Raw genomic sequence first — 16,416 nt, 5'->3', positions numbered from 1 at the left:
TTTATAACCGAATTGGGGGTTATTCTGATTTAACTGGGGTCGGTAACCGAATTGAGGTTGATTTAAGTTTGGTTTGTAACCAAATTGATTTTGGTTCAAAGGTGGTCGATATCCAAAATGAGTTTGATTTTGAGGTCGATATCCAAATTGTTGCGTTTGTGGTAATTTTAATTGTTTGCTAGCGGGAATTCCAAATTTAAATTTATTTTGCTGTTGAGGTTGATTTGACATGGTTGCGACATTCTGTGGAATACCGAATTTATACTGAGGCTGTGTGTTACTAACGAAATGAGGTTTTATTACATTTTTATCTGCAAACTGAAAATTGTTGAACGGTTGAGGTCTAGGCGCCGTACACTGGGTATTTTGTTGTTTTAACATTTTATTGCGTGAACTATATTGGAACATAAAATTAACTTCTTCTAATACTATACTTAGTGCTTTTTCTAACGAATCACATCCTTTTAATCTAACTATACGAAGAAGGTCCTCCGGTAGATTATATAAGAACACATTCATAGACATGTTGTCATATATTATCACTTTACTTTTACGAAGGTTATCATCCTGTATTAAATTTACTTTTGCAATCAAAGTACTTTTAATATGCTGTATTCTATTACAGAAATCTAGATACGATTCTCCGTTATTAATTTTTAAAGTTTCTAATTCTATTGCAATACATTCTTCCGAACGTGGATCTCCAAAATGTTGTTCTAGGGCTGTTTTTAATGAGTCCCATGTATCTAAGTCTTGTCTTTCGCTAATAAGAGCTGCGGCTTTCCCACACAATCGGGATGTCACAACATGAAATATATATAAGTCCTGTTCTCTACTATCATCTACACGACACAATCGAATTACATATTCGCATTTTCTAATAAATAAATTTAATAACTTTTCGTCACCATCGAATTTGGGGATGACGTTAGCAATTTCACGTGGTATCTGAGATATGTTGTACATGTTAATTTATTGTATTAATTAATTTGTTTAAATAAAATTGAAATAAATTTAATAAATATGTCGTATAAAATTTTGTAATTCTTATAACTAAAAGTAAATTTCAATATTCTTTAATTTTATGTATTATATGTACTTTTATTAATTTTACACTTAATTTCTACCTAAAAGAAAACTAAAAACACTTTTCGAATTTTGGAAATAGCGCTCTGTCTTCTAGAAAAACGTATAACTATTATACTAAGGAATGGAATGGAATGAAAATAGCGATTAGGGTCTACTCACAGACTGTCCATATCCTCGGGGTGAATCTCAAGCAGATGGTGGTGACTTCCGGAGCTGTTGTGGTCGTGTTGTCTTGACGAATTTATTTTGTTCGAATTTCCGTTAAACGCGTAAAAACGTACGTCGCGATTACTTCAAGATTGAGTTCGCGATCGCGGAAATCCTACCGGCTGCGCCAGTCAAGTTGCGGGCCACGCGGAGTACGTTTTAAAAAATAGAAATTATATTTTATGAACGTTTATTCCGTACCAAATCTGACTTAAGACTAACTTATTACTAATCTTAATCTAACGGGAAGGGCATCGGACCACCGGTCCAGCGGATGCCGTCGTCTGCGAATTCCACAATTCAGCAGTTGAGTTCGCCGAAGATCTGCCTTTGCAGACATGCGTCAGCAGAGGTGCCCGACGTAACTAGCTTGACTTTGACATTAAACAATGACCATAGACTACAGAACTCTATGGGTTTGATGCTAGCTTGATCAAATTTTCATCATTATTACCTCACTAGAGGACGGTTGAGGAATATTGTAATGGTCGACTAAAAATACCAAATTCGAGTAAGTTTGGAGGGAATTCTCGAGCATCATCGGATGAGTTAAGAGTGGAGGACTATTTTACGAAACGTCTAAAGATACGGGCATAACACCCGTATCTTTAGTCGTTTACACGAGCTTAACTCGACTCGACTCAACCTCCAACACGCGTTTTGGTATGATTAGTCGTAAAAATAAACTCCACTCAAACGTCCTTGGAAAAATTTCCTAACCGGAGTGAAGTGACCGAACTGTCAAGTTAAGGTACGTCGCGACGTACCTCGAACGTTCCTCAAGGCTGGTTTTCTATCAATGTCCAAATAGTATGTGGACCGCAACTGGAAATATATGATATTGTTGTGCAATGGCCTGGATCTGTGCATGATTCGCGCATATTTTGATAATTTAAGTTTGGTAATATTTATTAATAAAGTAAATAGTTCGAGGTTAGACATTTGAAACTCTTTATTTTATTTACCTACATAAGAGTCATATTTTGCTTACTACCTGATAAATAAAGTCAATGCGATTATAAGTTTTATTTATATAATAATAAACTGGTGGTTGTGGAAAAGCACTTCAACAACACGATGCAACCAAAATCACATAAAAGCGGCGAATAAAAATACAAAGCCGGATCCGAAATCTAAAATAATGATAGGTTAGAAAATAAATAATACACTTTCAGATTTACCGCACGCACACATATATACGAATAACTCAGCAACCAAAACATCAAACAAGTTCATCTAGTGTCAAACAGACGGCGGCAGCTTGACTTTGACATTAAACAATGACCATAGACTACAGAACTCTATGGGTTTGATGCTAGCTTGATCAAATTTTCATCATTATTACCTCACTCGAGGACAGTTGAGGAATATTCTAATGGTCGACTAAAAATACCAAATTCGAGTAAGTTTGGAGGGAATTCTCGAGCATCATCGGATGAGTTAAGAGTGGAGGACTATTTTACGAAACGTCTAAAGATACGGGCATAAGTCTTCTTCAGCTACTTCCATAGGAATAAACATAATTGAAGTTAAATTAAAAATATTTAACTGTTGATGCTAATACAAAAAAAAAAACGCATTTTTAATTATAAAGTGAAATGTCGTGTATTAAGTGACATATTGCCTTTTACGCCTCGATATCATTAAATGATTAATCATTGTGTGAACAAAACTTCAATTATGAACTTAAATCGTCTCCATTCTCTCGCGGGCGCACCATATGTGTTAATGACAATTGAGGGCTATAAAATCAAAGGCAGCTAAACGCCTTAATGTAGTAAAATGGATTAACTATGACGCCATCTTGTTTAGTTAGTTGGACACGCTTTAGTATTTTCATGTTATAACAAATGCAGCTAAATCTCTAGCAAATTCAGTTCAAAAATTTTATTTTTACTCTGTACTCAAATATAAACGAAGTTTTATCATATAAAAATCAGATTATTAGTAATATTCTCATTCTTTATAAATCTGCTTTAAAATAAAGAATATTGTAGCTACCCGAACAAAGTTATTTCGGCTTCTCAAACCGGGAGTGTTGCTAACACTGGCCCTAGCAAGAGCAGTACTTTGATGGATCGGGAGGATCCGTAATGACGTGCTTAGAGCCGATTTTTGTAGTTTTCCTGAATATTTGACAGACTTGGATTAAGCTGTCTTTGATTTTATAAACCTCAATAATGACAATCGCCGTAACGAAACACTCAAAGACAATTTAACGAAGACCTTGGTGAAATGTTCAGTGGTTTCTTTTGCAGCATCAAAATGTGCACACACGTGGACATGAAGGATCTGGTGACGGCGCATCACGAGATGGCCCACATCGAATATTTCCTCGCCTACAGGAATCAGCCGAAAGTTTTCCGTGATGGTGCTAATCCAGGTATGTTCCTAAAGGATCTTTTAAAAAAAAATACCCTATACAAAAATTTATAGGTGGTAGGACCTCTTGTGAGTCCGCACGGATAGGTGCCCTGCCTATTTCTGCCGTGAAGCAATAATGCGTTTCGGTTTGAAGGGCGGGGTAGTCGATGTAACTATATTCTGAACCCTTAGAACTCATATCTCAAGGTGGGTGGCGGTATTTACGTTGTCTATGGGCTCCAGCAAACAGTTAACACTAGGTGGGCTGTGAGCTCGTGCACCTATCTAAGCAATTAAAGATATATATATAAATATATATATCTTAAGCGCGACGCATCAGGGTATGTATTACATACATCTCTTCCCTTTATCAAGTTTATGTAGTTAATGGGTAATAGGGCGGCCTTGTTAAAAGTTCTCCAGTGTGCTTAGTGCGAGTTTTTTAACGTTCTCGATAGCGTAAAAGTTAGTCCAATTTTGTATGCAGTTGGAACAGCGCCCCTAGCGGCAAACTTAGGCAAACGATCCCATTCCATACAAATATGAGTTAACTTTTACGCTATCGAGAACGTTAAAAAACTCGCACTAAGCGCACAAGACGACATTTAAGATGAGTTCGGCCCTGAGTTCAGGAATGAGGCCCGACCGATCAACTTCTGAGAATTTATTCAAAACTGAACAACGTTGAATATCATACACAGCAGACTTTGTCTTCTAAATAGAATAGATAAAAATATTAAACACATAGATCAAACGTCGTAGCATTTATTTCCTAATATCGAAAACATTTTAATGCGCGTTCTAAATTTTAATAACAAATGACTAGAATTGGATCATTATAAAACATGGCAAAATACGTATTCAGTTGATTTACGATGTTAATAATATTTGCTTATCTTCATATTATATCAATTAATAAAGACAAATAACTTGTTCTTCGCTACGACCAGTGCCATCTCGTGATTGTTTTACGCAACTCTATCATATAGTTTGAATCAAAGATCAGCCAAACATTCAAAATTGCCGCAAACCTCTGAATCCGTTTACCACATTACGCATAAAATCAATAATACTTTGTCTTGTAAAATTAAACTTTTAAGCGCGTGATCAAATATTGGAAGTAATTCTATGATTAGGTTTGCGACTTGTCAAATACTAAACCTTGTAAAAAATGCCAAATGCCTTTGTACATAATTTTCCTATTACTATGTACTATGTCTTCTTTTTTGTGTACATAAATAAATAAATAAACCAACCAAGAGAATACTAAACGAAATACATTACATTCAAAGATTGAATAAGATAGATAAATCTTAATGAAAGTCATTCGAAGTATTTTATTAATTAATTTTAAAATCTTCACTTTGAAAAAGCCAAAGAAATGACCCATCCGACCAATACGATAGTGCCGGTAGGTACGTTTAATATTTATTTATTTATTTGCTACTTTTTAATTTACAACTTATTCATAACAATAGATTTAACAAAAATAATTAAATTAAGTAAAGAACAAAATAAATTTGGAATCACATCAAAAACAAACCTTATACACTAGTGAACAGCTTTGTAAGTAAGTACGAATAATAATATAAGCTTATTCCATTACAAACGAAATCACTAGAACTATTTAATATCTGTACGTAATTACAAACTTCAAAACAAAAACATTAATAAAATAGCGCCTGCAATCAACGCCATCTCTTGATAATTTCTTGCAACTCCGTTGCACAAATCAGTGTTGCAAGCGCAATAAGTCACAAATACTTCTCCTACTCCGACAAGTCTGCGACATGTCGTAGAATTCCATTCGTTGTCGGTTAAGTATCCACATTGTCGAACAATGCGAACTTTGGTGCTTACTGAAATGTGCAAGTAAACAATATAGACATTATTGTAAAAATAGTAAAACTTTTGTACTCGATTTTATGAACATTAAAATTTACATCCTTTTCAATCTACGTGAATCTACGTATGACGTGAAGTAGAGAACTATAGACCCTTAGGTCGTTTTCAATTTTGTGGCCAAAAAAGTAACGATTTCATTAATTAAACTTTGTGTAATCTCCATTTTTTCTTCCATTTTTTCTTCTTTCAAAAATAGCAAACAAGTTAGAATTTGAATTTCGAACTAGTGATACGAATGAGATTTGGGGTAGTTTTTATTAAATAACTCCTAATTTAACAGAGTTTACGAATATATAGATAAAGGACCACGTGCCTGTTGTCATGACAACAAATTTACTGTACTTATATTTACGGTAACATTAAGCTTATGAGAATTAAATCAAATAACTCGCTTTTGGCCCCAAAGTTGAAAACGACCCCGAAGGGGTCGAAGTATTAGTTGCCCAAAGTAGGTCGTAGATGAATCGCGGCGGACTTGACTTGGCTAATCTGGGCGCACCCAAAACTAGTTATAAAATATTCTAGATAGCACGAAGCAGTGGTAAAATTGCACTTCGAAAAAATTTGTTTCGAACGGCGTCGAGATGGCTTGATAAGTGCAAAAACAGCGCAATAATACGCAGAGCAATTTTATCTTATACCTTTAATTAAACGAGTAATTCTTGTATATATATAATCTGAATCTCGGAAACGGCTATAACGATTTTCGTAAAATTTAGTATACAGAGGATTTCAGGGCCGATAAATCGATCTAGCTACGATTTATTTTCAGAAAATATTGTTTTATTCGTGTTTTCAATAGTCAACTTTATCGATAATCAACTTTATACCTCTTCCCGATATCTATCGGCGAATAATAATACTATTTTTCATAATTTCAACTAACCGCTTTAAAGACACAATAACACTAAAGCTACTTTAGCAGATGGCGTTGTTAAGCAACCCGAAGCAAATAAGTGTTTGATTTAAGGTTAGACCAAGAAAATGAATTGCTTATTTATATTATTTGTGTCTTTTTAACTCACGTGTTCACATAAAAATGCCTAAACGATCTTGGAATATTTCATCATTTTATCAATATGTAATTCGAATTTAAATATAATTTCTAAAAAACACAATATATAAAAATAAAAAAACCGGTCATCATCTAGTTACATAGTATTAAACAGTGCGAACTCACTTTCCATCTTAATAGTCCTGCAGAATGTTGGTTCAACAGCACCTATGTGCTCGGGCGGGTCTCTCAGGGAGCAGTTGACGACGCCCAAGCTAAACGAATCGAACTCTTCGCCGCAGCGCGGATCGTAGGCACTGTTACAGTCGTAGCAAATGATTGGCGATACTGGAAAGTATTGTAGCAAGCTCTTAAAACGAAAGCGAGAAATATAGTAGCGACATCTATCGACGAATAGAAGAACCCTAGAAGTAAATATTATAGTCCTTCGGTAATTTTTTTTTCATTGCTCACAGCCCACCTGGTGTTAAGTGGTTACTGGAGCCCATAGACATCTACAACGTAAATGCGCCACCCACTTTGAGATATAAGTTCTAAGGTCTCAGTATAGTTACAACGGCTGTCCCATCCTTCAAACCGAAACGCATTACTGCTTCACGGCAGAAATAGGCGGGGTGGTGGTACCTACCCGTGCGGACTCATATGAGGTCCTACCATTAGTACTCATAAGGGGTCCTACCACCAATATCGGTAGGCAGCGGCTTGGCTCTATCCATGGCATTGCTGAAGTCCGTGGGCGACGGTAAACACTCATCATGTGTGCCGCTCGTCTGTCTACTGGGGCAATAAATAAAAAATCTTCCATACAGCATTTGGAATTGCAGTGGCTTAACTAAAAGTTCTAAGAAAATCAATTTTATAATCCGAACGACCTATAGACATGTATGTATTCTATCAGTTTTTATTATACTTTACGTACAATTATTTTATTATTAACATACTGTGTACACGGACGACTTTATTAATTAAGAATTAGTCCGTGTTAGTAGTTCAAATTAAATTGGTTTCTGGTAAAACGTTACAAATTTAATTTAGATTAGTACATGAAACCCTACGACCTCCTTGCGGACAAATCGGATCGCTGATCCTGTTACGTTGTTGACCACTGTCATTTTGTAACGTAAATATGCTGACGGCTCTAATTAGCCCACTGAGTTTCTCGCCGGATCTTCTCATAATCATCATCATCAGCCCAAAGTCGTCCACTGCTGGACGTAGGCCTCTCCCAGGCCATACCACTGAGCCTAGTCTTCGGCTCTCTTCATCCACTTCTTGCCGGCCACCGTTCGGATGTCATCGCACCACCGAGCCAGGCGGTGTCCCACATTACGCTTTCCGCTGTGATCTTCTCAGTAGGTGCTATTCCGGTGGTAGATTCTGCGAAGCACTGCTCTTGCTAGGGCTAGTGTTAGCAAATTCCCTCAGATTGAGCCCGTGAGTTCACCTACCCATCCGGGCGTAGCTGGAATAGCTTCTTAGTTTACCAGCGAATAGGCAGGTGAAAAAAAACCTCTAATACATGTGTATTAGAGTTTAGCTTCGACGCTGCTCATTGCTGCCACATGCGTTTCAGTTTGAAAGCCGTTTTTCTAAAAAACTGAGATTACGACCTTATGTTTCAAGGTGGGTGGCGGCATTTACTTACGCTGTAAATAGTTCTGGTAACAACAAACACCAGGAAGGCTTGAGGTCGTTCATCCAATCCAATATAAATAAATAAAACTGAAAGCCAATGTTAGTGTGGCAATGTCAGGGGAACAGCTAAGTCAAGTAATGATCCCCGCGAATCTCATATGATGAAGGCCATGCTATGGTGTTCGGAAGACCGTCGAGGAGAGCTTATTCCTGAAGCTGATGGTACGTGGCCAAAAATATCTCTGGAAATGGACTGTGGATGAACACAGTGGTTCTAGGTAGGTATGAGTGAACTGTGCTCTCCTGGCGCTAGGTGCGATAGTAAAAAGGACCGTCTTGATCAATTCCTCAGAGTACTCCTCAATGAATATGCTCCCCATATTTATAATGATTTATCTCCTCTTAGCCTTAGGGTGTAGATATTAAAGCTAACAGTCATAAGTCAAGGTTTCGGAATTACTTTACATAATATTATATTTTGGGATTTTTTGTATTTTGTACTTAACTGGGAATGATTTTGTACGTCTTGGCATAAGACCGAAAAGAATGCTTCTAGCATTAGATCCACGTTTTTTTTTTAATCCTACCTAAGTAGCCTTGAGAGGCTATGACAGCGTAACCCTAACATGTAAGTGAGCTCTCGGAGCTCAAACCAGGAGGCTTTGCTAACACTGGCCCTAGCAAGAGCGATGCTTCGCAGAATCTACCACCGGATCAGAAACGTAACCCACTGAGAAGATCCGGGGAGAAACTCGGTGGGCTATTAATGCTAGTACCCGCTTATAATTACGAGATCAGTGGGCTATCCGTGTTAGTACCCGCTTATAATTATAGCCAGCAGTATGCGGCGGCGCCACTGTTTATCTGGAATCGCTGTGGTCCACGGATGCGCGCGTCCATTTCCTAAGAGCGACAAAAAAAAAGGCGAACTTACCATTTTTTATCGAACACATAAACGCAAAGCAAAACACGACTACGTGACTTGTGAAATTCATTTTCAATGGAGATATGCAATATTTTGTTTTAATCTAAGACAGACAGATGCATTGTCGTGACCAATAATAGCCGTCGACTAAACTGGGTTTGTGTAACGCACGTTAATTGAGTTATCATTAGGCTGTGGCAGTTTAAAAGATAAGCTATTGTATTTCATAGCTTCACTTTTCAGTTTCAGTATTCCCGCGCGATCATGTACTTATTTCTACTTTTCAACTATGCATATTTTAAGACAGAAAGAAAAAAAAATTATGTCGTCGTGGCCTAAGGAATAAAAATCCCGGTATTCACGTTCGACTTCTGCGATGAAGAAATACGAACATGTATACAAACTTAAAGCCACATTTTTGATTTCATGAAATAATCATCCGTTCAAATTCCCGATCCCCTAACGGTGCTTCTAGGTACCTCAAGCACCGGTCATCGTCATTGCCGAACCCGTCGCTTGCGACAAAGGGCTCGACGAGTAAATTAACCCACAGACACAGCCCACTGAGTTTCTCGCTGGGTCTACGCAGTCGGTCGCGTTTCCAATCCGATGGTAGATACTGCAAAGCACTGCTCTTGCTAGATTGCTAGAAAACATTATACTTGCACGCGCTAAGACACGCCCGTATAGGTACCTCTTGTGCTTACTGGTGGTAGGACGTCTTGTGACTTCGCACGGGTAGGTACCATCACCCTGCCTATTTCTGCCGTGAAGCAGTAATGCGTTTCAGTTTGAAGGGTGGGTCAGCCGTTGTAACTATACTAAGACCTTAGAACTCATATCTCAAGATGGGCTGCGGCATTTGCGTTGTAGATGTCTATGGGCTCCCGTAACCACTTAACACCAGGTGGGTTGTGAGCTCGTACACCCATCTAAGCAATAAATAAATAAAAATAATTGCAAAAAAATACAAAAATTAATGCTCAATTCATACCAATATTATTTTAAATTGCTGTTAAATGTTATCTATAATCAAACTGTGCAATAGTCGGTAATCCGATGCTCCGCACTTTATACGCGTTAATAGCGAGTCGATTTATCAACGGTTCCGCTGAAAGGGTTAAGCGATCCGCCAGTGCCATCGAAGTAGAAACAAACAAGCCGGTTTTTTTAAATTATTTATGTATGTCATTATTTAAATTCTACACGTAAGAAACCTCCCAGGTCTGTTTATGTAAGCGTAAAAATGAATAAACATTAAATAACATAATCATAAAAGTAATTATTCTTAATAAATGTAAGTGGTTTAAAAATATGCTTAAAATTACATTATGAGAGCATTCGAAAGTGGACCGATCTGGGTAATGTTAATATATTTTAAGAGGTTTTATATTTATAAATATATTTAAAAAAAATACCTTTTGTTGGAAACAGGGTCGGAAGGAAATTTTAAAAGAATGTAGCAAATTGCTTTTTTTTAAACGATGAATTCGAATTCTAAACATTTTGCTATGCCCCTACCTCGCACATTTATCGTTGACTTCACGAACCATTACATGCTGCTCTGTTATTGGAAAATATCCACCAGGAATATATTAATTAAGACACTTTTACTGCTTCGTGTTAGTGACGGACACAATGGTGATTACCTCGTGGGGTTAGGTCGCGGAATTCGTGGCCTCATATTAAGGATCACACTCGACGTATCAGCCGTCTTTTCCGCGCTCCCTTACTAATATTATAAAAGGTTGTAGGATGTTTTCCGAGCGTTATGACATGTCTTCCCTACCTATTCGCCGGTATCATAAGAGGCTATTTCAACTACGTCCGGACGGGTAGATGAGTTCACGAGCTCAACCTGAGAGAATTTGCTAACACTAGCCTTAGCAAGAGCAGTGCTTCGGAATCGCGACCCACTGAGAAGATCTGGTGAGAAACTCAGTGGCTTGTATCTATGGGTTAGTTCGCTCATTGAACTCTTCTTCGACGAGGACGGTGACCGGTGATTGAGTGTCCTAAAAGCACCGAGTGTGAATCCGGGGGACCCGACAGGACATGTTTCTGGCGACGGCGGCTTTGCGTTTCCCGTCGCGGTCAGATAAGTAATTAGCGGCGGCCACGACAAGAGGGTTGTCGTGCCGCGCTGATTTTTCAAAGTAGCGTTCTGAATGAGAAGTCGTTCTTCAAACGAGGCTTATGGAAAGTACCAAACAGTAGACTGCGACTTGGTTCCATCATCAGGCGGTCCATACGATCGACTGCAAGAAAGCTTTGGTTTGAGAATGTATATTCTTAATTTGTTTTTTATCGAACATACACTTGTGTAAATTTAAATGCATCTCATATCCTATCTATAGTGAGTCATTCATCCTATATTTGTATACTATATAATATGTACATTGCTTATATAATATATTGTATACTATAATTATCTGTAACAGAACGCGTGCTCAGATTTATGTAATGCATGTAATCAATGCTGGCGCATGCTTGTGAAATATGGAACGCGGTGCGTGTTGAGAAATGCCTTTTTCTATGTGACGACTCTTTAATGTTTATTCAAGAAATTATGATGCGACTCTTCTATGTTATAATTTGCTATGCCTAGAGCTAGAGACAAAGGTCTTCCACTAAGCTGGTAATATCGCTCGGTAGACCGACGCTCCGAATGTTGTTGTTCGGAACTTGTATATATGAAAGCTTATCTTGAAAATGTCGTAAGCGAGATTCGGGCATCCGTCAAATATCTTGTTTTGCATGACAGCTGCATTACGTGTTTATTCATTGTGGGATGTCGTGCAATCCCAGCTATGGCATTCTATTTCGTTTCTATGGAAGAGAACCAAACAAATTGTTTTTCAAACATCAAAATGGGTTTCTTTGAAAGTAAATCGACGCACGAGATTCGGCAATCAAACCGGTGTCGTCATAAGCCTATCTATGGAAAGTCATCGAATAGGACTATGGTTGTACACAAGCGTTACTAATTTCACTTTTTTTGACTTTATCGATCGCCTAATGCAAGATGTACCATGTATTTTACGACATTTGCTAGCGACTGTAATACATGTCGTCCTTGCTACTATACTATATTTTACGATAATCGCACCGTTGAGATTATCTTGTTGTATGACACTGCCTTTAGTTACTGACATCAAAAAATAGGTCGAACCGTCTGCTTTCATTTCTTTCTACTATCACACTGGTTTTTACTGATGGTAGGACTTCTTGGGAGTCCGCACGGGTAGATATCACCACCCTGCCTATTTCTGCCGTGAAGCAGTAATGCGTTTCAGTTTGAAGGGCGGGGCAGCCGTTGTAACTATACTTGAGACCTAAGAACTTATATCTCAAGGTGGGTGGCGCATTTACTTTGTAGATGTCCGTGGGCTCCAGTAACCACTTAACACTCGTCCACCCATCTAAGCAATAAAAAAAAATTTTTCGTTCGTAGTAAAAGATATTTCCATTTTACGAGGATGAAGCTTGTTCTGTCTAAAAGCAGTTATTAACTTAAATAAAAACGTAAAAAAATAATCGCAAATAATCTTCGCACACTAGCTTATTGGACGAATAGTAAAAAATTCACGGAAATTAATTCTGAAGATTTATGTCGGTCAATTTATGTAACGCACGCGCGCATCTTAACGACTGGTGACTGGTTACACCGATGTGCATATAATGGAAGAGCCGTTGGACAGAGAAACTCCACAGACACAGCCCACTGAGTTTCTTGCCGGATCTTCTCAGTGGGTCGCGTTTCCGATCCGGTGGTAGATTCTGCGAAGCACTGCTCTTGCTAGGGCCAGTGTTAGCAACACTCCGGTTTAAGCCCTATGAGCTCACCCACACGTTAGGGCGAAGCTGATATAGCCTCTCAAGGCTATCAGCATAGGCAGGGAAAAAAAAACGGTTGACTGTAAAGTCAGTTTACTGACGATAGTTGAACGTGACAACGTCATAAGAAAATACTGATGGAATGGTTTCATTTTTCAAAAGAAAATTTTAATTTTATTTGTTTGATAGATATTTTGTATGGACAATTGACACCACATTCACTTTTCACTGAACTTCATACTTGACGAAAACATGTAAATGTATTATTATATGTATAACAGCTGTCCACGCGGATGCATCGCTCACTCAAGTAGGAGAGAGACAGATGTCGAACGCTGCCGAACGCGGAGGCTGATTGTTCCTCTTTGTCGCTCGTTGCGCGCTCTCGCTTGCACTTCAAGCCTTAAATGGAACGCCTCAATGAGTCATGTTTTTTCGTGCGTGCAGCCGGCTCCATCGAATTATAAGGCGTTGTCACGTCAAAAATACAGAGAAAGAGCCCGCTGAGTTTCTCGTCGGATTTTTTGAGTGATTCGCGTTTCCGATCCTATGGTACATTCTGTGAAGCACTGCTCTTGCTAGGGCTAGTGGTAGCCACGTCGCCAGGCTAGAGCTCCGTGAGCTAGCCTACGCGATCGGTTACGCTGGTATGACCCCCTAACTGACCTTACCTGATTACCTAGGAAAAAACGGTGCACGTGAATGAAGTAAAACTTCTTTTTTATGTGTACTATTGTGGTTTTCTTCATTGTTCATCTTTAAATCAGATTGCTCTTGTAATAGAGAATGCTGTGTATAAGATACGCGACATCTTCAACATTTATGTTATATATATTTCAAATTATAGATAGAAAAATAAATATATTTATTTGTTAAATACTTCATTAAAATATTGGACGCTACTCGTTGCTAACGCTCGCGCTGGCCTGTAACAGGTATACTATGCGCATGCGTTCGAGTGTCACGCACTCACTCTCTTTCTGTCTCTTTAGGGATGAAAAATGAAGGAAACCACAATACTAGACATCGAAAAAGAAGTTTAACTTCATTCACCAAGTTGCAACTACGCCGTCTTTATAATTTGGCTGTTACTGGGATATGCAAACTTGTTTGTCACTTCTAGTACATATTTAATTCGGCTGGATTCGTTTAGGTTGTATTTTTTTCTTAGAAGCGATTGATACACACACGTAACGAGGTCAAGTCCAAAGCCTACGCTGTGCTTTTTATAGTTTAGAAAGTTTTTAATATTTTTAGACTTAAAAATATCCGTTTTTTCTTGCATTAATTTACATACGCAGTCGCTTGCTATCGCGTTAGCTGTTTATAATTTGAGCAGATTATAATTAGATAAGATTCAAGTGTCAAACGAATATTTAACTTCTACAAATGTTTTTTTGTTAATGAAACAGAGTAGGTATATTTGGCATCGGTTCGCTTGATTTCAGGCAGTGAACTTTAAGATTTAACGAAATAACTTTTTTTAATTGCTTATTTGGGTGGATGAACTCACAGCCCACCTGGTGTTAAGCGGTTACTGGAGCCCATAGACGTCTACAACGTAAACGCGCCACAAACCTTGAGATATAAGTTCTAAGGTCTCAGTATAGTTACAACGGCTACCCAACCCTTCAAACCGAAACGCATTACTGCTCCACGGCAGAAATAGGCGGGGTGGTGGTACCTACCCGTGCGGACTCACAAGAGGTCCTACCACCAGTCATTACGCAAATTATAATTTTGCAGATTTGATTTTTATTACACGATGTTATTCCTTCACAGCGAAAATCAATCGTAAACATTTGTTAAGTATGTATTTCATTAGAAAAAATAGGTACCCGCCAGCGGGATTCAAACACTGGTGCATCGCTAGATACGAATGCACCGGACGTCTTATCCTTTAGGCCACGACGACTTTTAACTAACTAACAGCCGTTCCACGCTACTAATGTAAAGTCGATATCACAATTCGCTCGAAAGATAATGGCTATATACCACTCGATCCAAAACACATGGTTACCTCAGCGGCCAAAATGTCAATGAACTCCAATTCTGTCGAAGCTAGTATTTACGGGACTAAAAAAGTCGGCGCACACTTTCATTCAAAGCACGTACAACTCATAGCTCTCTTGATTACACTACGGGTGCCCCACTACACTAATACTAAAGTTGGTGACGACAAAAGAATTGCAACTTTAGTGTTTTCATTCGTGAGTGTAATCTTAATGTTGTTTGTGTTTGAGGAATTAGGGCATAATAATTGACGCGTTTGTGCGTCTGTTACTCAATGGCTTTACTTGTTCCTTTAGAAGAATTTAGAAGCTATCACTGTCCAATCTATTTCTGCAATTTTTTTTTATTACTTAGGTGGGTGGACGAGCTCACAGCCCACCTGGTGTTAAGTGGTTACTGGAGCCCATAGACATCTACAACGTAAATGCGTCACCCACCTTGAGATATAACTTCTAAGGTCTCAGTATAGTTAGTGACAACGGCTGCCCCACCCTTCAAACCGAAACGTATTACGGCTTTACGGCAAAAATAGGCAGGGTGGTGGTCCCGTGCAAGAGGTCCTACCACCAGTTCATGTGTTTGATGTTTGAGATAACCAGTACACAATATAGAACCTTCGATCTCATGTCTTAAGGAAGATGATGGCATTTACGATGTCTATGAACCTTAGTAACCCTTAAATATCGAGTTCTTCTGTGTAAGTTGTCATTCTCCCGTTAAAAATCATTAAGTTAATAGGAACAATCAAACCTTCTGCTTTTTATAAATCTTCTTTGTAAATGGACGAATCATAATGCTGGTACAAATATTCAGACCATTTTAAGTCATCTTAAGTAATAAAATTATTAAAATATTTAAACATTTAATTCATAAATCTCCGTTGCTTTGAGGCACCAGGTACATGAACAGGTATGTATATGAACCCAGTGTCTCAAAACAGCACATTCGGGTTTATTACCTATAACCATCAGGATATTGTTAGTACTCGCACGAACCCTACGCACCAGTGAGGCGGTCCGTTTATATATAACCCGTAATAAATAACCAAATTTCAATTTGTCAAAAGGTTTCCACGAAGCTATTGGCGAGACAATAGCACTGTCAGTTGGATCCCCTCGTCACCTGCAAACGCTGGGTCTGGTCCAGCGTTCGGTAGACGACACAGCCCACAACACGAACTTCCTGTTCACCCAAGCTATGGACAAGTTGGCGTTTCTTCCGTTCGCGCTGGTGATGGACAGGTGGCGTTGGGACGTGTTCACAGGAGACGTCCGCAAGGAGCAGTACAATTGCCATTGGTGGAGATTAAGGTTTGTAGCTTTCTATGTCCTTCTACGAGCTTTTTACTCCTGCGCGGGCGGAGGAGTATGAAATTCCCCACACTTATAGAGAATATAGAGAAGGAGTGCAGAATGTTAATATTTTT

The 16,416-nt window shown here is 38.5% G+C and overlaps 2 protein-coding genes across 2 annotated transcripts in view; one reads left to right on the top strand and one right to left on the bottom strand.

Moving 5' to 3' along the window:
• Positions 1-16,416, top strand: part of Ance-3 (angiotensin-converting enzyme Ance-3) — a 190,592-nt gene that overhangs the window by 28,628 nt on the left and 145,548 nt on the right. The window contains exons 7-8 of the mRNA XM_028177281.2: positions 3,555-3,679; positions 16,057-16,300. Coding sequence (XP_028033082.2) covers positions 3,555-3,679; positions 16,057-16,300 — 369 coding nt within the window. The remainder of the gene's footprint in view (positions 1-3,554; positions 3,680-16,056; positions 16,301-16,416) is intronic.
• On the bottom strand, positions 4,421-9,307 carry LOC149502352 (UPAR/Ly6 domain-containing protein crok-like). Its single transcript, XM_089730022.1, has 3 exons — positions 9,150-9,307; positions 6,746-6,907; positions 4,421-5,519 (listed from the first exon to the last, which is right to left on the bottom strand). The coding sequence occupies exons 1-3, from the start codon at positions 9,208-9,210 to the stop codon at positions 5,314-5,316; spliced, it is 429 nt and encodes a 142-aa protein (XP_089586148.1). The 5' UTR covers positions 9,211-9,307; the 3' UTR covers positions 4,421-5,313.

The sequence above is a fragment of the Bombyx mandarina genome, chromosome 09, assembly GCF_030267445.1.
Source record: "Bombyx mandarina strain Sakado chromosome 09, ASM3026744v2".
Taxonomy (NCBI): domain Eukaryota; kingdom Metazoa; phylum Arthropoda; class Insecta; order Lepidoptera; family Bombycidae; genus Bombyx; species Bombyx mandarina.
Note: the sequence above shows the minus strand (reverse complement) of the source record. Positions and strands in the feature narration are given on the sequence as shown.